Source organism: Corythoichthys intestinalis, chromosome 18 (assembly GCF_030265065.1).
Source record: "Corythoichthys intestinalis isolate RoL2023-P3 chromosome 18, ASM3026506v1, whole genome shotgun sequence".
NCBI lineage: Eukaryota > Metazoa > Chordata > Actinopteri > Syngnathiformes > Syngnathidae > Corythoichthys > Corythoichthys intestinalis.
In genome coordinates, this window is record NC_080412.1 from 35,470,254 (window position 1) to 35,491,687 (window position 21,434).

Genomic DNA, 21,434 nt, shown 5'->3' on the forward strand with positions numbered 1-21,434 from the left:
GCGAACTGCAGACGGGCCTGGACGTGTACTTTCTTCAGCAGGGGGACACGTCTGGCAGTGCAGGATTTGAGTCCCTGGCACCACATTATGGTACTGATAGTAGCCTTTGTTACTGTGGTCCCAGCTCTCTGTAGGTCATTCACTAGGTCCCCCCGTGTGGTTCTGGGATTTTTGCTCACCGTTCTTGTTATCATTTTGACGCCATGGGGTGAGGAGGGAGTTGAAAGTCCGTGTTGCTCAACGACAGCCCCAAAACATCAGTGCTCTTGAGGAGATCTAGGCCAAAATACCAGCAACAGTGTGTGAAAAGCTTGTGAAGAGTTATAGAAAACGTTTGGCCTTTATTGCCAACAAAGGGTACATAACAAAGAATTGAGATGAACTTTTGGTATAGACCAAATACTTATTTTCCACCATGATTTGCAAATAAATTCTTTAAAAATCAAACAATGTGATTTTCTGTTTTTTTTTTCCACATTCTGTCGCTCATGGTTGAGGTTTACCCATGTTGACAATTACAGGCCTCGCTAATATTTTCAAGTGGGAGAACTTGCACAATTAGTTGTTGACTAAATACTTATTTGCACTTATTTGCCCCACTGTATAATGAGCTCAGTTATATAGGTCATTTAGATTGTCTTCCCATATGTTGTAAAGATATACAGTAATTGACCCTACCATAATTAAGTGAATTATTTTCATTATGTTCAGTCTTACATTTACCATTTTTCACTTGCTGAATGTTCCAGTCCATTTTTTTCCCTCAAATTCAGGGTGGATTGACTGATGACTTGCATTTATTTAAACGGATTAATTTATTTTCTACATTACTTAAAACATGTTATTTGCAGCTATGCAGACATTTTCCTCAGATAATCATACATTAATCATAAACGAGGTAAAAAACAGTAGTGTTTTACACAGGGTATGTTGTCCCGGACCTCAGGACCATAAGGGCCCCTGAATGACCCTTAATTTATTTTTACTTTACATTCACATTCACAATAGTATGTTCTACTCGATATATACTTAAAAACTTTAACACATTAAATATTTCAAATATATATTTTTTCCTTTTTTTGCACAATGCCCCGCCTCCCCTGTCTCAGCAGGGAATGGTTTGACCCCGCTCTGGCGCACACAAGTGCTAGGCATTTTCATATCTTTGCCAGTGACTGTAGCTGGAGGAGAGCAAGCCTTCAGTAAAATGAAAATAATAAAAAACTACCTACGCTCCACCATATCACAGGGCAGGCTTAACAACCAAGCCATTGTTAGCAAACTGCACTTTATGCTAAGTTGCGGTGCTCTCAACGCCGCTCCGTAGTGTGGAGAGGACGGGTGGACGGCTCATTTGTCAGTTCGTCCGGGTTGTAATTCAGGAAGATGGCGATGTGCATAAAAATGCAGAGACGCGTCGGATGGCTTTTTGCTGGAACTTTTATTAACAATGAGGGACTCACAGCCACTCAACTCTGCACTGCCGCGCAACAACTCTCAACAACTCCTATCTCACCCCCTTATGCTCGCCCACCTCTTCGTCTGCGCCAAATTGGTAAAGCCGGTCATATTGTAGGGCACAGCGGCCCCTTGGGGATGCCGGTAACACCATGCTCTCCATTGATCGTGAGCTTGCTCAAAAACTAGATTTGACTGATGTTATAAATGACTTTGTCAAAAAAATCTAGGCGCATCACTGTTTGAGGGCTTGATAACCCCAGGGATGTGGAGGAAGCAGGCACAGGATGTTTAGTTATACTGTTTTGCTACTTAGCAGGCAGGCATAGCACTCGCAGTTATATTGTACTGTACTACAAGGGACAATAGATGGAAATTGTTTATATTGTGTCACATCACATTACAGTCTGTTAAATTTTGTCCATCTCCTATTAAATAATTTGAAATTTTACACAGTCATTGCTTGCAAAGCGGTAAAGTACTGCGTATGTTGTTGTGACAAGACGGTGACAGGGGTGGGGAGCACTATAATGGTCCCCAGGCCTCTGCAAGTCTGTTGACAGCCCTGGTGCTGCATAACATTATATGTTGCTCACACAACACAAGATACAACAGTCATAATTAACTGTACATGAAAAAAAAAAGTGGGTGGGGGTGATGCCGCGAGCTACCCACACTAGCATTTCGATCGATTGGTCGATCGTGATCGATTTAATGAGCACCTGTGATTTAGCATATAAATTAATTAGGTTCATATTCTTCAGAAATGTAGCCCTTCCATGCAAGAAGTATACATGCAGGTTATGCTGTTATATCGTCCCTACCTATGTTGAGACCAAGCCTACGCCCTTGTGGAATTGTATCTACCTACAAATAAAACTTTACACGATGCATATTTATGAACGTCTTTATTTATGAATACTGAATACAAATTAGCCTACACACAGGACAGTAATCAAACATCTTTTTATCGGTTATTTCAAAGTGGAGCATATGGAGATCTTCAATATGAAGACCGCATTTCTCACGATCCTTCAAAAGGAACCACTGACATACTTGCGTCAACATCCCCAGTGCTTTGGATGAAGGCTTGTCATGGTTTACATGAGCTTTAAAAAAAAGACGGCACACCAAGCGCCAGTTTGATTTACACTGATTGGAGTCTTCGGTCCACTCTGTATTGATTATAAAAGTGCAGCCATTAAAAGGCCACACATTTCCGGCGCCTCATTTGGGTGGCTTCTTGTTAATCAGCGAGGGTTAATTGCGCCTCAATCTGCTTAAAGCCACTGAAAATGATCCCAGATGATAGAAAAGCCATATTTAAGCTCCTGTGAGCTACAGTCCGCTCATTCAGGTACAGCGGGGGAACAAGGAGGGGTGTTCTGTATTCTGCATTAGCACACTTATCTTCAATGGTGCAAATTAAAATCCAAAATGCCAACTAAAAAAAAAGGATTCTGTGTTTTATGGTCTAGAGAATGAACTATTTGAAAGAAGTAGTGTGCCTTTCCGTATCCGACACGGCTGTTTGGCGGGATACATTCCCCCATGCACTGCAGGGCTGTCGCCCTCCTGGGGGACGTTATGCAAACTAATTGCCATAAATGCCAGAATGACTGTTCTTACCCTTTAAAAAGATGCAAATTCTTGGGAGAAAACGAAAATGGGATTAGTTTCTTCTTTAGCAAGCGCTTGTTTTGTAGTCACTAAGACAAGGAATGGCGGTGGTGCTAATCAAACAGCAACTCTTCTGCTGTTCGCATTCCATTCTGAAACCAGGGCATTCGGCACACTGGGTGCATTATATGCAATCTGAGTATTTAAGAAGACTTTTTGTACAGCTGGAGGCAAAAACACAAACAATGTGGCAAGAAATACAATGTCATAAAAATACAGTTGCTGTACATTGACACGAGGCTTCCTCTCATGAAGAGTCTCACCAAAAAGAATGGCAGTGGAAGATAATGTGCGCGTTATCGGCACTGACATTAGAAAACAAGAGATTTCTGTGGTCGTGTTTGGTCCATGTTCAAGTTTCTGGAAAAAAAAAAAACAAAATCACACTGCATGTCCCATTCACGAGAAAACACAGAGTGAGCGGATATTACAATGCGACAAGTGCTGCTTTTTTTTTTTTTTTTTTTACAAAACAAGTTATAACGACAAGCCAGCACAGCAAAGCCTGCTTTACACGCCACACCTGAGTAAAGAGAGGTTTTGTTGAAATCAAATGAATAAAAAAAAAGAAAAATCTCACACAGGTCAAGTGTTCAAATCTTGATATGAAAGCTGTGAAGGAGACGTGTGTGAGTGGAGCTTGTGTGTCTTAACACAACCGTGTGAGACCTTTTCATTGGCCTTAAGCTTCTTTGCTGCATTTGACAAGCAGCTGCTTTTCATCACCGCGTTCTTAATCGTCTCTCTTAGCTTGGCACTTGAAATGGGGGTCCGTCCACACATGAGCGCAGCCGGCTAAGAAAGGAGTCCCTCTGCGCGTGTCGGTGTCGGCCGCGTTGACTGAGTCTCCGGCCGAGTCTTGTTTGATTCTTGGTTTTCAGCATGATCGTTAATAAAGCCTGTCAATGTCTCGCTTCGGGTTTGGCTTGCTTTTCTGACATGTGTGTTCGGACAAGCTAGAAGGTCACAGTTGTTGGGCTCTTGTTTTGGAAGTTCATGGTCTGGATGCTGGAGAGGATCTTCCTCTGATGGCCGGCCAAAGTCACACCCATGTGCAGCAAGTCTCTGAGAAAAATGAACAGAAATGCGATGAGGTAGTGAAATTGAATGATCATGATTAGAATTGTTTGATAAAAGCATTTTAAAATAGTATCGGATAATATTGACGTTGGTTTTTCATTATCGGTTTTGGGCGAATATGCATGTTGCCTTCAAAGTGAATGCAGAAGCCTTTTGCCTTTGTACAAGGACTCGTCACAGGTTAGCACATCAGTTATGCTTATCGATGTATTGTAGGCACTTTTCACACAATGTTTATTTGACAAACCTTGTTGGTAGTTGTTAGTCATTCATAGACTTCACTATCAGTTGACGGAAAATGGAGCGCAGGGCCGCTCCTTAAGGGGACTATTTTCAAAACTTGTCAAGTTAAAAAATAGACCCTTAGGTAGACATTTGTAAAATTACCCAAAAATAAGGAGAGAAGACACTCAGTTTTCTTGGCCAAGGAGAGCAAAGAGGGACTAGACAGAAAAATGCTAGATTACGCTGTACAGTCACCAAAATTGATCTAAGGAAAAAAAAACCTCCTTGCTCTTTTTATTAGGGGTTTGTCCTAACACAGAAGGGTGCCGCCCTGAAGGGAGGGGGAAAGCAAGCTGGAGACACGCATATGATTTTGGTTGGCTATGTGTGAGCATGTAGGTGGAACTAACTAAATACACGTTTGTAAGCAAGGGCACAGGTGAAGTGGTCAGAATGACCAAGACACTTCAGTTATGCAACGCTGCGGCCATGGAAGATGTCCTCGAATGGAAAATTGTCCTCGAAGGTCTAGACGAAAGTCTAGACACCAGGTGCTGAAGATGTCCCGGAAGGTCTAGTTACGCAATGATGCGGCCATTAAGCAAGGCAGTTGTCATCCCGACCCTCTTTACTCTTTGTAACACTTAAACATTATACTACAACCTAGTATAGCAAGCAATAATAATTTACTGGTTATATCAATAAGAAAAAATATGGCAATATGTATTATGTATGTATTAGGTATGTATGAGCACAAGCAAATATTCAATCAATCAAGCAAATATTCAATCAACCCTCGATAATTAACTCAATAAAACTTAAAATTCAAATATTTTCAAAACCAAAGCTGCTACAAACCTAAAACAAAAAAAGGCACCTCCCTTAGATATATACGAGTCTCCATGAGCAGCAGCATAAAAAGTCGTTTCCTAATAAAATCCCAATAAATTATTTTTTATTTATGGATAACAAAACTTAAAATGACTACATAATTGTCAGATTGTATGCTAGATGCACAAATATCACCAAATGCAGAGATAATCACCTATATTTTCAGGATCAATAGCCATATTTAACATATCCTATAAGTTTTTGCTGAAAATAGCAATTTATTATTTTTTTATTTAGTGGCATTTTGACAGTTTTCAACAGCTAATAAATCGATTAATTTTCACATCAGATACATAATACTTGAGGAACACATGCAGAAACATCCTAATTTGACTCGTCTTGACGGCTATCTGGCCCTCTTGACGGCTATCTGGCCTATGTTACATAAAATATAACATGTAAAAGCCCAAATTTTTTTTGTATGGATGCAGAAATGTTTAAGTTACTATTTTTTTTTTTACCAAAAAACGAGAAGTTGGCCGATATTTACCTGAGTATTTGAATGAAAAGTTATGCTATTGTGTATGGATACAAAATCCAACATGGCGGACATCACGAAACAGAGCTTTTTAAGTTAAAAATCTGAATAAATACTTAAATCCCAGAATTTTTCTATAAATATTAATGTGAAACAGTGTAGATTCTTGGTTAAAAGCAAAAAACCACGCAGTTATGATTCATTTTACGTAAATATTTGAACCTAAGGTTGCGCTAATTTTTTCCATTCATTTCATTTTTTTCACAACGTTTCTAAGTGCATGCATGGTGCTATTTTATATAATGATTACCTTGAATCCTCAACCAAATCATTCTTGAAACACTCCTGCTTGCTTGCATGCACCAAAACTTTTGTCCTGTTTCCACCTAAATTAGTTAAGTTAGAACGCAGCTTGTGTTTATCGCAGTGAAAGCTGCCAAGACGCTCTGCTCTGCCTGTCCTGGCCACATACGGGAAACCGTGGCGCAATGTCTATAGGAGCTGTCTCGTCAACTGATAATGGAGTCTAAGTATCATTATTAAAGCATCCAGTGGGGCATCACAATACAATTAGCCGTAATATGTTAAGTCCACGACCTCATATATCTGCATCCGTTTGATATCTGTATCGGATTTTAGGAGATAGACAATATCGGAAACCATGGTGCAATCTCTGTAGGAGCTGTCTCGTCAACTGATCGTGAAGTCAATTCATCATTATTAAAGCATCCAGTGGGGCATCACAATACAATTAGCCATAATATGTTAAGTCCACGACCGCATATATATCGGTATCGGTTTGATATCGGTATTGGATTTTTGGAGATGGACAATATCATGATATCGGTTACAAGGTATCGGACAACTCCAATCATTATTTAGTGCCATTAATGGCGATAGACATCCAATTCATTTTCATGAGTGAGGTCTGGTATCAATTCTTTGAGTGCACCCCAGCATAAAGGGTTGTGGATATTAAATTGAAGAGAAAAAAAAAAAAACACCTTTTTTTTTGAGTGCACCCCAGCATAAAAGGTTGTGCGTATTAAATTGAAGAGAAAAAAAAACAACCTTATGTTTTTTTATGCATAATAGTGGTGGAAAAAAAATAAAAATCAAAGCCAATATTTCCCGCAGCCAGACAAATGGCCATTGACAGACATTTTTAAATGCCAGTACTATTTTAGCCAATCAAATGCAAATATCTCTCATTGTCCCTCCTTCTTGTGATGTACAGTATTGGCCCAAATATAAGACGGTGTTTTTTGCCTTAAAATAAGACTGAAAAAGTGGGGGTCGTCTTATATTCGTTATACCCATTCACGACGCTAGATGGCGCCAGATATCATTGAAGCGATATTCTGTCATGACAGATCTCAGCTAACCTCAAGTTTAACCGGTTTGTATTATTTAATTGCAATGTTTTTCCTTATTCAGATTTGTTTCTAGACTAGTTACAATTAGACTTCACTTTGATGGTTAATGCAGTTATTGCAATTTTGTCGTTTTATTAAAATAGATTGGTTTATTTACATTTAAAAAAACAGAAGCTATTCATTTAGGAATGTGATTGCACTTTAGTTTACGTATTTAAATGTTCAGATATTAAGATTTGAATTAGGCAAAATAACATGCTTTTTCTCTCAAATATATTGTTATAATCATTTGTTTCAGATATACTGTAATTATTTTCTGTATAAAAATTAATTTAGTGTTCAAAAAGTCTTTTTTCAAACTGAGTCTTGAAAAAGAGGGAGTCATCTTATAATCAGGGCTGTCTTATATTCGGGCCAATACAGTACTTCCCCTGTCCTGTCATGGCATGTCATACCCAAAGTTCCATGTACAAATATAATGAATAAATGTGAGTCATTCATTTGATATTAAATCTCAGATGGGGAAAATAGAAATACAGCAACAGGTTGAACAGGTACAGTAACTAAAAGGTCAAGAAATGCACCGTTTGCATATGTAAGTTCTTGAGCAACAGTCTTTCACATGAGGGTTATTTAAACTAGGTGTTGCAGGTGTCTTTCGCTTTAAACTTTCATGAGTTACGTAATACAGTGCTATACTTGTCAAATTGTCTATTTGACATCAATTTAAGAAGGAAGAACCATGAAAGTAAGAACTGACTGTGTTGTGATCTGCCCCAGCTGCTCCACGGTAGCCAGACCAGCCTGCAGGAAGCTGTCCTCATAGCGCTCCATTTTGATGGCCCTCAACCATTCCCCCACAGGGGCACAGGACGAGAGGGCCATTGGTGACCGCTGGCCCAACAGGGGGTAGGAAGGCCTGTCGGAGGAAGAAGGGGAAGAAACAAAGGAAGAGTGTCATCAAAACAACATAGAGAAGCTCACATACTCGTCCTGCAGCTACATTCCTGTCAACATGCTGATATTATGCCAGTTGCTGTGATTGACAGTGACAAACAATGGGATTTGTCAGGGGTGGAGTGTCCTCTGCCGCGTGCGAGCTGACGGACAACTAAAATGCGGACGGAGGCAAACGTGCACAGCAAGCTGCTGACAGGTCACAGCTGGACTTGAGGGTGCTACGTAAGATTGAGCAGCAGGAGAGCGGACGCCTGTCACTCGGCCGACGTCGGCGAGAAATCGTCACGAAAGGACGCGCGCGCTGCCGTCGCTCCCGACCACTGACCTGTCAGTCAAACGACTACATGCGCGTCAACTCACCCTCCTCCCTCCTGAGCGACAATTTTCAACGACGCAGGGTTCCGGATCAGTTTGTCCAAGGCGCTGACCAGCTCGGCAAAACGCGGCCTTGCGGAGCGATCCTTCTGCCAGCAGTCTAGCATCAGTTGGTGGAGGTGGGTGGGGCAGTCAGGAGGTGGGGGCAGCCGATAGTCTTGCTCTATGGCATTGATGACCTGGAGAGAAGAGATTACGTTACATTGTGGACGTAGGCAATCAATAAAAGATCATTGTGAAGATGTATTACTTTAGCGTACTTCCTTGACAAATTGCTACTTCCCTGTTTGATATCATCTTGTGGTATTTCAGGGCAGAACAAAAAGATAATAGAATACAGTAGTACCTCTACTTACAAATGTCTCTACATACAGAACTTTCAAATTAAGACACGCCTCAACGGGAAAATATTGCTTTTTCTTACGAAAGAAATTTCAGGATACGAAAGGCAAAAATTCAGTATTCAGAGTTTACTGAACGTAACATACGTAATAGTTTCTCTGCCATTGGCTATTGCCTAGCATTCCTGGAATCTTAATTGGCTAAGAGGGACCTCTACTGTATGTGTATGTGTGTATCCCTTTACAGGAATGTTCTTTATTCTTGGATTTTCACATTATGCACAACTCTAGTTTTATGTTTATTGTGCATTAATCTAATTGTAACATGTATTTATTAGATATTTTGATAAATTTGAATTTGAGGGGGGGTTGGAACAGATTAGGGCATTTACATGGAAAACGCGTCTCTACTTACGAAATTTTCAGGTCACGAAACTACTTCCAGAAGCACTTAATTTCATAAGTAGAGGTACCACTGTTCAACAAAAGCTGGGAAAGGAACTTTCAGCTGCATGAAAGAATGTGAATAGAAGAGTTTGTCAATGGCGAACTAAGAGCAGGCAGAGGTTCATTGCACACAAGCTTGACAAATGTTAAGCGACACCATATGATTCCTATAAAATATCTAGTCCATAATGACAGTAAAGACATGACATCACCCACACAGTCCCTATTAACTTAACTGTTTGTATACTTTGTGGTTGTAAGTGTTGTTTTGTAATTTTTATAATTACTAGTTAAACTATAAGCGGCAAATCTTTGCAGTTGACAATGGCGATAATAGATTTTTAACTGATATGCCGATATTGTCCAACTCCAAAAATCTGATACCGATAAATGCAGTCGTGGACTTAACTAATTATGACAAATTGTATTGTGATGCCCAATTGGATGCTTTAATATTGATAGTGCTGGAATAACAAATCCCAAGCAACTTAGTTTGGAGACATCTAATGGTCAATAAGTATAACTGCTGTGCTAAACTGTGACCAGCCCTTGTACAAAGGCAGAAAGCAGAAGGCTTGTACATTCACTTTGAAGGCAAAATGCATATTGGCCCAAAACCTACAGTGCCCTCCATAATTATTGGCACCCCTGGTTAAGATGTGTTTTTTAGCTTCTAATAATTTTTTTGTTTATTCAAATAATATGGGACCTTAATGGAAAAAAGGAGAAAAATCCAACCTTCAATACAAGTGCATTTATTCAGTGGGGAAAAAATCCCATATAAAGAAATAATTATTTGACATCAAATTAGGCCTGTCGCAATAACAAATTTTAGTGTGCGATAATTTATCTCATAAATTATTGCGAGATGCGATATTATTGCGCCCCCCCCATTTTTTTAAAAACCAATTCACAATAACACAGTGAGAATACAGTATATATTAATAGATCAAGTACTCCCATTTAAACGCGATATTTACTCTTAAATTCAAAAATACTTTTTAAGAAATCACAACTAAAAACAATAGACCATGTCTCTTAAGTAAAAGACAACAATATTAATACCGCAAGGAAACACAGAATTAATTAAATGTGTTTCCCCCCCCCACAAATAAATAAAATTGCACTTAATAACGTAAGCATTTAGGCAAATGAAAACTTTTCCCCTCATGATGCAAGGATAAGATTTTCGATACGGAGGACACTATTTTCATTTCGATTCAAAACATTTAATGCTCTGAAAAGAAAATAACAATTGTATTTTTTGTTTCGGGTTTTTTTTTTTTTTTTTTTTTTGCTAAAGAGCAAAAATTAAATTGCCATCATATAAACATGCATTTTAGTGCATAATATTTATGTGCTTAATTCTTACTGATCTGAAGAAATTTTGTATAAAAGTGCTGAGAACCATCTTTACTGTTTGTAAAGTGAGGCGGGGCACACTGTTGATTGCTATTACTCTCTTAGCAGGTGACTAGAGGTCTTACCACATGTGAGAAACATCCTATTTGTGGTCCAAGTCCATCTGTGTTACGTAGTGAATTAATAATATTTGCAGCATTATCTATAGTCACTGGTATGGATTGATTTGGCCTTCTTAACTTTAATCATGGAGGTTTATAATTCATCAATGTAGTAAATGGACTACGTGTTCCATAATCACTCTGGGCTCACGTAGCCAATGGCATGGAATGTAGCACATCTAGTTTGCTATTTGATGATATCTAGTGTGTGCGCGCATTAAAAAAAAAGTTAGCAAACGCCACAGAACAGTCACGTCTGCTCACTACTGCACAACACCAGCGACTTTCATAAACAGGACGGGTTTGAAGCACAGCGCTCTTAATTTGCCACTCAATGTTCATCATGTCTGTTGTCAAAGCGAGGTTGTTCATAGCAGCCAAGTCGGTAACAATGTTTTGGCGGACTTCGTTGTAAATATCCAGTGGTGCGCCGAAAAATAGCCGGCCCGCGTGAAATGTCACCCCTGACGGGAGCGCCCACACGCCGGAGATGGTCCGCAGGCAATCCTGAGCACTGACGCGGCCGGTATACGTTTAACAATAGGATATAATGGGAACGATTGGCTCCGGCGCTATTTTTTGCCGGACCTGGAAAGAAGATGCATGTTGCATAATTGGTAACAAGGAATTCGAACTTTTAACAGCACGTCTGCCGCATGCGCACACGCACGTGCACGGCGCGAGGCGATAAATCGCAGCGGAAAAATGACCGCCTTCATTTTTATTTATCGTGCGATAAATGGAATTATTGCATATTGCGACAGGCTTACATCAAATAATGTGTGTCACAATTATTAGCACCCCTGGAGTTAATACTTTGTACAACACAGGTCCCAGTTGAAGCCTGGGACCGTGTGCTTTGGTCAGATGAGACCAAGATTGATCTTTTTGGCAACAAACACTAAGTGGGTCTGGCGTGCCACGAAAGATGCGCATGCTGAAAAGCACCTCATACCCACTGTGAAGTATGGGGGTGGGTCAGTGATGTTTCACTGTTTCGCTTCCAAAGGCCCTGGGAACCTTGTTAGGGTGCATGGCATCATGAATGCTTTGAAATACCAGGACATTTTAAATCAAAATCTGTTGCCCTCCGCCCGAAAGCTGAAGATGGGTCGTCACTGGGTCTTTCAGCAAGACAATGACCCTAAACATATGGCCAAATCTACACAGAAATGGTTCACCGGACACAAAATCAAGCTCCTCCCATGGCCATCTCAGTCCCCAGACCTTGTTTTGTTGGAAAAAAGGGAGTTGTACAAAGTATTAACACCAGGGGTGCTAATAATTGTGACACACATTATTTGATGTCAAATAATTATTTCTTTATGTGGGATTTTTTCCCCACTGAATAAATGCACTTGTATTGAAGGTTGGATTTTTCTCTTTTTTTCCATTAAGGTCCCATATTATTTGAATGAACAAAAAAATTATTAGAAGCTAAAAAACAGATCTTAACCCGGGGTGCCAATAATTACGGAGAGCACTGTATAATGAAAAAACGATTTTGATATTATCCGGTACAGTGTTTATTTTGGGATTCTTTTTAATTTTTGTCTCAGTCTTAGTCTTCATCTTTTGGATGATAATACTAAGTCTTAGGCTAGGTTCATACTGCAGGTCTTAGTGCACAATTCCGATTTGTTTGTTATACACCTGTTTTTTTTTTTTTTGCCGTGCCCGATCAGACTGCCTTTGTCCATTGAGCCCATTCAAGTATTACGCATGTGCACTAATTCTCAGTCCAACACGCGCTGAGCAAACTGACCTGCATGTGCAGAAGCCTCAAAATAAATAATTGCGAACTGTGCGTGCATGCAAACTTAAGCAATGTAAGCAATACTGAAATATTGCTCATTTGGCGCACACTAAGAAACTGAGCATTATCAGGCTTATCCTTTTTTTCATTGTATTTTTTTATGACTATGGTCAAGCCAGCCTCCTGCATAGTAAAAGTCGAGTTCAAGCTAGGCGCTAGCGCTAATGAACAGCTACATCGCTGCAGTCTTGTGTGCTGCTCTTTGCTGACATAATTGCTGCATGAATTCCAATTTGGGAGACTTGACAGTTCAGACCGCTGCCACATTCGGGAAAAATATGGCCCAGATCGGATTTGAAATGGTCCAATTCAATGCGACTTGTCCTGTTCAAACTGGCAAATTAATGCCTTACTCAAGTTGGAAAAACACAAAAAAATCGGATTGGTGCATTAAGACCGGCGGTCTGAACGTAACCTTAGTCATATTTTAGTCATCTTAAAATGTGTTCGTCTTTGTCTAGTTTTAGTCGACGTTTACCATAAATGTTTATGTCTGTAAAAAATTGTTTCCAAAATAAATATAGGTTTCCAACTACTTCAAAAGAACATTGACAGACGAGCACACATTGTAGCTTCTACAAGGACAACTAAACTTGGTGATTATACACACTCAGCAGGAAAACAATACATTTTCATTTAATTATACCCACATGGACGCCACGAACACTATGTAAAAAAAGTCCGAGAGTTTAGGAGGACACTCGCCGTTAGCATTACGCTACACTAACTCTATGGGTTACATTTAGTGTGTAGCACGTCGATGACCAAAAAAAAACACTGATCCGATTTTAAAATGCTTTTATCGGCTGATAATATCGGACAGCTCTATTAAATTTTCAGTCCTGGTCTAAATCATGTTAAAAAGATTCTTTTTAAATGACAAGAGGCATTTTGAAACAGCTTTTGTAGCAGTCTACTTTTGATTATGCTTCACTTTTGATTCAAAATCTCTTATTTTGCCATATACTTACATCTTGGTTGCTCATGTCCCAGTAGGGCCTCTCTCCAAAGGACATGACCTCCCACATAACGATCCCGTAGCTCCACACATCTGAGGCTGATGTAAACTTTCTGAAGGCGATAGCTTCTGGCGCTGTCCAGCGGATTGGGATTTTTCCTCCCTGCACAATAGAAAAAAGTGAAGATTTCAATACTAAACTGAACACTCATCATAGAAAATGCACAGACTTCATAATGTATTGACGGGTCAGATCGGTCATGCACTTCGCCTCGCATTCAAGTAGGGGGTCGCCCACATCAAGAGGAGCTATTCACAAACACACGCTTGCAGCGATCTAACGCCGGATTTCTGTTGAAAAAGTACGAAAGCTGTATCGCATGCAAACAGGAAGGATTGTCTCAGGAGTGATTTGTTCGAGGATCCAAGATAATATTATATTATATTAATATTTTTTGTAGCATGCATGCATTTTGAAACGTTGTGAAAAAAAATCAATGGGAGAAATTAGCCGCTACGGCATTGGCATCATAGTTCGCAATATTTACGTAAAATAAATGCTAAATGCACGTTTTTTTTTTCTTTTAACCAAGAATAGAGACTGTTCATATCTATAAAGAATTCGGGGATTTAAGCAATTATTCACTCGAATTTTCACCGGAAAAGCTGTTTACATCAGGCGACCGCTAGCTACATTCACTAACAGACTAGGATTGTACTTTGACATCCATCCATCCATTTTCCATGCCGCTTTTATTTACGTAAAATAAATGCTAACTGCACGTTTTTTTTGTTTGTTTGGTTTTTTTTGCTTTTAACCAAGAATCGAGACTGTTTTACGTCCATATCTTTAAAGAATTTGGGGATTTAAGCATTTACTCACAAGAATTTTCACCGGAAAAGCTCTGTTTACATCAGGCGACCGCTAGCTACATTCACTAACAGATTAGCATTGTACTTCGACATATTTACGTATAATAAATGCTAACTGCACGATTTTTGTTTTGCTTTTAACCAAGAATCAAGACTGTTTTATGTCCATATCTATAAAGAATTCGGGGATTTAAGCATTTTTTCACAAGAACTTTCACTGGAAAAGCTTTGTTTACATCAGGCGGCCGGTAGCTACATTCACTAACAGACTAGCATTGTACTTCGACATATTTACGTAAAATAAATGCTAACTGCGCGGTTGTTTTTGCTTTTAACCAAGAATCCAGAATGTTTAACGTGCATATCTTTAAAGAATTCGGGGAGTTAAGCATTTATTAACAAGAATTTTCACCGGAAAAGCTCTGTTTACGTCAGGCGGTCGCTAGCTACATTCACTAACAGACTAGCATTGTACTTTTACATATTTACGTAAAATAAATGCTAATTGCACGTTTTTTTGTTTTTTTCTTTTAACCAAGAATCGAGACTTTTTTACATCCATATCTATAAAGAATTCTGGGATTTAAGCATTTATTCAAAAATAATTTTCACCGGAAAAGCTCTGTTTACATCAGGCGGCCGCTAGTTACATTCACTAACAGACTAGCTTTGTACTTCGAAATATTTACGTAAAACAAATGCTAACTGCACGTTTTTTTGCTTTTAACCAAGAATCGAGACTGTTTTACGTCCATATCTAAAAAGAATTCGGGGATTTAAGCATATATTCACAAGAATTTTCACCGGAAAAGCTCTGTTTACATCTGGCGGTCGCTAGCTACATTCACTAACAGACTAGCATTGTACTTCGACATATTTACATAAAATAAACGCTAACTGCACTTTTTTTTTTTTTTTTTTGCTTTTAACCAAGAATCGAAACTGTTTTACCACCATATCTATAAAGAATTCAGGCATTTAAGTATTTATTCACAAGAATTTTCAACGAAAAAAAGCTTTCTGTGATTTCACTTGGTCAGCTTTGACGGCCTTTTCAACAATGCAGGCCCCCTATTTACCAGCCTCGTGCCCCATGTCCCGTCAATACATTATGGATGATAAAATGTTATGTATTCATTATACAGTTAAAGGCATTTTTGTGCGTATTTTTACACTTGAAAACTACAATTAACCTATTCAACAGATGACATAATTCAGCAAAATACGTATTAGTTTTAAGTTTTTATTCCTGCATACGTACGGTGCTGTTTGGCACATTTTTGTTCAGCAATTTTTCGAGCCAATGAACTTTCTGTATTGATTTGACGGGGCGTTAAGTATGTAAGCTTACCAAGGAGCTGGTGTAGGTTGGGTCAGAGGAATTCTCTTGCAAGAAACGTGACAAGCCAAAGTCGGACACCTTGCATACTAGGTTACTGTTGATCAGGATGTTGCGAGCCGCCAGGTCTCGGTGGACGTAGCTCATCTCTGCTAGGTATTTCATGCCTGAGGCGATGCCGCGCAGCATTCCCACCAGCTGGATGGGTGTGAACTGGCTGTCATTCAGCTACACAGAGGACGGAGAAAAAAGCTGACGGTCAGACAGACAGTGCTATATTGACGTCCCTTGAGTTTTTTGGCATCAAACTAACCCGAAGAAAAGAATCCAGGGCGCCGTTTTCCATAAACTCGGTGAGGATCATGACCGGACAGCTGGCTGTGATGATGCCCTCTAGGTGTATTATGTTAGGGTGCTGGAACTGGCCCATGATGGACGCCTCGGACAGGAAGTCACGTCGCTGCTTATCCGTGTAGCCACCTTTCAGTGTCTTTATCGCCACGTAGTTTTCTTTTTTTCCGGGGACCCTAAGTCGCCCTCGGCACACCTCCCCAAACTCTCCTGTTGCGACAAGACGCATAAACGCATTTCGCCTCTTAACAAAGGAGTTTACAACGTTAGGAAAGCAAGTAAATGTAAAGCCTGCTCGCAGCTAGTGCTGCCCTTTTGTTTGAATAGGAGCTGTTCATATTGCTAACGTGGTTATCAGTTAATAGCTTTGTTCTGCAATATTGAATTCAGCCAGATAAAGAATAACAAATAGCTTTTAAATGTCAACCGAATCCATTTAACAAATACATTAGATTGACCTGAAATAATGACATTTTAAAATAAGATAATCTGCCTCGAAAAGGACTAAATTATCATTTGTTGTAAGAAGCGTACAGTGTAGCCGGCGGTTTACCTGCGCCGATAACCTCCTCAATCTTCACGAAGGAAACATCGATTTCCTTGGCAAATTCGCGCACGGCCTCGTTGGGGTCCTCGTAGGTGAAGGGGTCGATATAAACCTTGACCCCTATGAGCGCAAAGCAAACAGAGTCGTGGGAAAGGAAGAGAAAACAAAGGTTAGAGAAATATGAGCAGTGACATGAGCGGCGTCGAGATTAAAGGAGGATTTTCTTATGATGTGAGCAAATTGTAGTGAGTGCGTTACCTTGGCCTACTAAGTACTGGCTGTTTTTGTCGCTCAGTTCTGGATCCTTGATGCGACTGTGTCTGCTGCAGGTAGACAGTGAGAAAATAAGATTAGAAGAGATAAGAAATGCACGTTTAGCTTTGTTCTTGTTTATTTTTTAAAGACACTGTCACGCTCCAGTGGTTAAATCCGAAGGAAATCACATTTATGCAAATGATCAGATGGAGAAGATGAAAAAACAATAACAATCATTTACTCGCTTAAAAAAAAAAAGAACGTGCAGAGGACTGGATTATTATATAACAAGGCATTAATCTGCGTGAAGATGCCATTTGATAAAAATGCTTTATTCCTTAATAGTTTTCATTTTTCAATATCAAAATGCATTTCACACATTATTATCGTAATTTTCGGACTATAAGCTGCTACTTTTTTCCCCTCATTTTAAAACCTGTGGTTTACAGTCCAGTGTAGTTTATTTGTTGATTTATTTGTGTTAATCGGTAACACTTTATTTGACAGCGGCATCTTAAGACCGTCATAAGACCATCATAATTATGACACTATCATTACTGAAAGCTTATGACAGATGTCATTCAGTGCCATCCGGCAAATTATGTCACTAACTCCCTTTATGTCCAGCTCAGATCTTTTACATCCATTCAAAAGTGAGATAATTTGCCGGAAAACACTAAGACATATGTTAAAAACATTCATAAATGCTAATGACAGTGTCATGTCATAATTATAATTGTCTTATGAGAGTCTTTTGGCTCCACTGTCAAAGTGTTAACAAATACCATAACTACCAAAAAATGAAACAGCTAGAACAGTAACTGAAGAAATAATTTGCACAGAACATGAGTTTTGATTGTCATTTACATCTGTAGAATGCTAATGACAGTGTTATGTCATAATTATAATTGTCTTATGACAGTCTTATGGCGCCACTGTCAAAGTGTTAACAAATACCATAACTAGCAAAAAAATGAAACAGCTAGAACAGTAACTGAAGAAATAATTAGCACAGAACATGAGTTTTGATTGTCATTTACATCTGTAGCACTGCAAAGCATGCTAGGAGGCATGTTGGATGACAACAATGTTGACAGCAGGTGGCAGCAGAGGCTGACTGTCGGCCCCAAGGGAGCAGTGATTACCAAATGAAACTTCTTGAAGCAATGAATGGTGGCTCATTGTGATTCATTTGGTCTTATGACAGTCCTATGATGCCATCAAATAAAGTGTGTTAATATATTTTGGAGTACCGTAAATATCCCATAATACAATGAGGACAACTGCGGCTTATAGTCCAGTGTGTCTTATCTATGAACAAATGCCGTTTTCGTGTCAAATTTGGTGCATACCTGTCAAGTTGTACTGTTTCGGCGTAATTTGTACAAGTGAGCACTGATTTTTAAATGTGTACGCCATACATTCAAAAATCTACGTTTTTCGTGCATACGGTTTTTTTTTCTCCGTTCGGATTTTGTCACTGTTTCGGCAACGAGACAATGTGCGTTACTATGCGTTAATACGTTGGTTGAATGACGTGAGAAAAGTCAGAGACACTGTGAGAAAAGAGTGTTGTGGCGCTGTAGGAAACGCAATGCTAGCCTACAGCCTACAATCTACGCCCAGATATCAAATGCTTATAAAACTACATGTGAAATGACAGATAATAAACAGCTGCCATTTTGAAGCAGTACACTTCTCAAAAAGGCTCTGTTGTAGTGAACCTTCCAAGCAAACTTAATAACTTTTTATTTAAAACACTCCTAAATAGGCAAAATCTTGACTTGAATCTATCTTTAAATGATGAAACAGTTTTAAAACTTTCACATGTCAAAAGTAGACAGAAGGAAACTAATGCAAAAAACGGTAGCAATTTTAACAACTTTAACAGTTGATTCACAACATTAAACGATTTCCAAACATAGCAAATGTTACGATGTTTTTTTTTTTTCTTTGATGAAAAATGAAAAAAAAAAAAAAGGTAACACCAGTTACTTTGCCAAGTAACTATTTACTCTTACCTTCAGATAACTGAGTTACTAACTCAATTACCTTTTGGGAGAAGTATTAGAGCTGGGAATCTTTGGGCACCTAACGATTCGATTACGATTACGATTCAGAGGCTCCGATTCGATTATAAAACGATTATTGATGCACCCCTCTCCTTTTTTTAAAAAAATGTTTTGTACATTAGTTCCAAAATTGTTCAAAAATCCTCTCAGGCTAAACCAAACTACTATTTCAGTATCAAGTTAACATATAACAGTAAACAAATATACAAATATAATAGTAAATAAAAAAAAAAACTCCAGTCCCCATTCTGTATCAGCAGCTTTAAACTCCATTTAATTAATTTAATGTTGTGAATCAGCTGTTACAGTTGTTAAAATTGCTCCCGTTATTCCATAATTTCCCTTCTGTCTACTTTTGTCAAAGTTTTAACACTATTTCATCATTTAAAGATAGATTCAAGACAAGATTCTGCCGATTTAAGAGTATTTTAGATAAAAAGTTAATTAGGTTCGCTAGAACAGAGCCTTCTAGAGAGGTCTACTGCTTTAAGATGGCGGCTGTTTACTTACGCCGGAAAGTGTCATTTCGCATCTCTGTTCAATTATACATGTTATAACACCGACATCGTCTGTCATTTTGCATCTAGTTCTACATATATGATATCTACTGTAGCCGTATGTTTGTAGCAACTAGCAACTGGGCATTGCTTGTAGCGGCTGTCAACCGCAGTCAGGTATGATTGTTTTTTTTATCTAGCGGCATGAGTTGAACATGATATTTACTCTCGGTCCGTTCCTCATTGCATCCCAAAGACCGCGCTGACTGTGTTTTACTCCCGCTTTACCTGGTATAATTCAATAATCGGAATTTGGATATTTGTGAATCGTTCTCGAATCTTCCACGGCTGAATCGCGAATAATCTAAGAATCGGAAATTTCGCACACCTCTATAATTTGTAACTAATTAATTACTTTTTAAAAGTAAGATTAACAACGCTGGTCATAAAGATGAAGTCTGCAGAATAAGTGACGAAAGCGGAGATTTCATTCTGCCAATTTGTTGCCGAACACAATTTGCCTGCAACTATTGCTGATCACTTCTCAGAATTAGCAAAAGAAATGTTCCCTGACTCAAAGATTGCATCGGTAAGTTCATTTTATCAACTGACCTTTTTAATTTTTAATTGGACACACTAGCGAACTACCTTCAAGTCAAACTGAATTGCGAGCTACAGTGCCATGAAGTGCAGCCATCAAGACATGATAGAAATTGCAAAAAGTGCTACATACAATTATAACAAAAGTCACTGTTAAATTTTAGTAATCATGATGTTGCTGATGATATTGTTCTTTGATTGCACCAGGTTATATGTTACAATATTACCAATAAATTCATATTATTTTTAAAAAATTGAGTTTTATTTTTGTGTCATATAACATGCTATATAGAACGTTGTAAGATTAGTCACCAATTTGTAAGGGCATACGTCACTATTTGTAAGACTGCCAATGGCCTCGGGTTGACAGGTATGTTGGTGGGTGGCGGCTTATAGTCAGGTGCGCCTTATAGTCCAGAAATTCCAGTAATTATGATCCTATAGATCAGCCATGTAGCTCGTGAAGCCCTGCCGCCCTCCATTTCTAGTCCCTCTCCCACCTCATAAGCCCAAAATAGCATTAATGCACCACCCTTAGAAGCAGATCTGGGCCTCCGCCACCGGTTTGTGAATGTGTGCACATGTGCGTGCGTGCATTTGTGTGTGTGTGTGTGTCACAAGGTCACTACTATTGTTCTCCTGTCCTGTGGAAACAGGGTTGGGACGCCTGCATCCTGTCTCTCCTTGCCTGCTACATCTAGCGTCATCACAACCTCTCTCAACCACATAAACGTATATAAACACACACACACACATGCAGACATACTTTCTCTCTTTGCATTCACGCAAACAATGAAGCCCGAGGAACATGTCCCGATGAACAGGATAGCTTTTAGCTGTGCAAGCAAAACAAGGGCACCGCTTTATTTCACAGAGGAGCGAAGCAGAGTGCAAGACAACAAATGATTTGCGTAAACAACAAAACAAGGTGGCACGAGACATTTTACGACCCATTTTTCCATTTCCTGTTATTCTTCTCCTCCGCCCTTATGCTCACCGTATGCAGTAAGCAGCCACAAAGATGAAAGTGACCAACAGCAGCATCCCGATGGCGATGAGGATGCCTGGCACCAAGAACTGGGAGGCAGAGTCCATTCCTGGCAGAGAAGAAGTAAGCAGAAAATTAGATCAACTACAGAAGTCAAAGGAGGAGATTCAAAAGTGTGAAAAGAGCAGGAAATGATGAGAAGCTGCAAAAAAAACTTATTATACTCCAAGGCAAGGTTCACACTGCAGGTCTTAATGCACAATTCCAATTTTTTGTCTTATCCATTTTTTTTCTGGCGTGCTGG

The 21,434-nt window shown here is 39.2% G+C and overlaps 1 protein-coding gene across 2 annotated transcripts in view; it reads right to left on the reverse strand.

Moving 5' to 3' along the window:
* Window positions 1-611: 611 nt before the first annotated feature.
* Window positions 612-21,434, reverse strand: part of ephb4a (eph receptor B4a) — a 100,169-nt gene continuing 79,346 nt past the window's right edge. Inside the window, exons 9-18 of one of the 2 annotated variants that reach the window (XR_009061256.1) lie at window positions 21,140-21,239; window positions 16,977-17,041; window positions 16,725-16,838; window positions 16,134-16,381; window positions 15,833-16,048; window positions 13,622-13,771; window positions 8,509-8,702; window positions 7,949-8,107; window positions 3,719-4,203; window positions 612-3,498 (exon numbers count right to left, since the gene is read on the reverse strand). Coding sequence is in view for 1 of the 2 variants with exons in the window: in XM_057820197.1 (XP_057676180.1) it covers window positions 4,095-4,203; window positions 7,949-8,107; window positions 8,509-8,702; window positions 13,622-13,771; window positions 15,833-16,048; window positions 16,134-16,381; window positions 16,725-16,838; window positions 16,977-17,041; window positions 21,140-21,239 (1,355 nt within the window). In the remaining variant the exon portion in view is untranslated. Of the gene's footprint in view, window positions 4,204-7,948; window positions 8,108-8,508; window positions 8,703-13,621; window positions 13,772-15,832; window positions 16,049-16,133; window positions 16,382-16,724; window positions 16,839-16,976; window positions 17,042-21,139; window positions 21,240-21,434 lie in introns of both variants that reach the window. The other variant, XM_057820197.1, reaches the window with a different exon arrangement.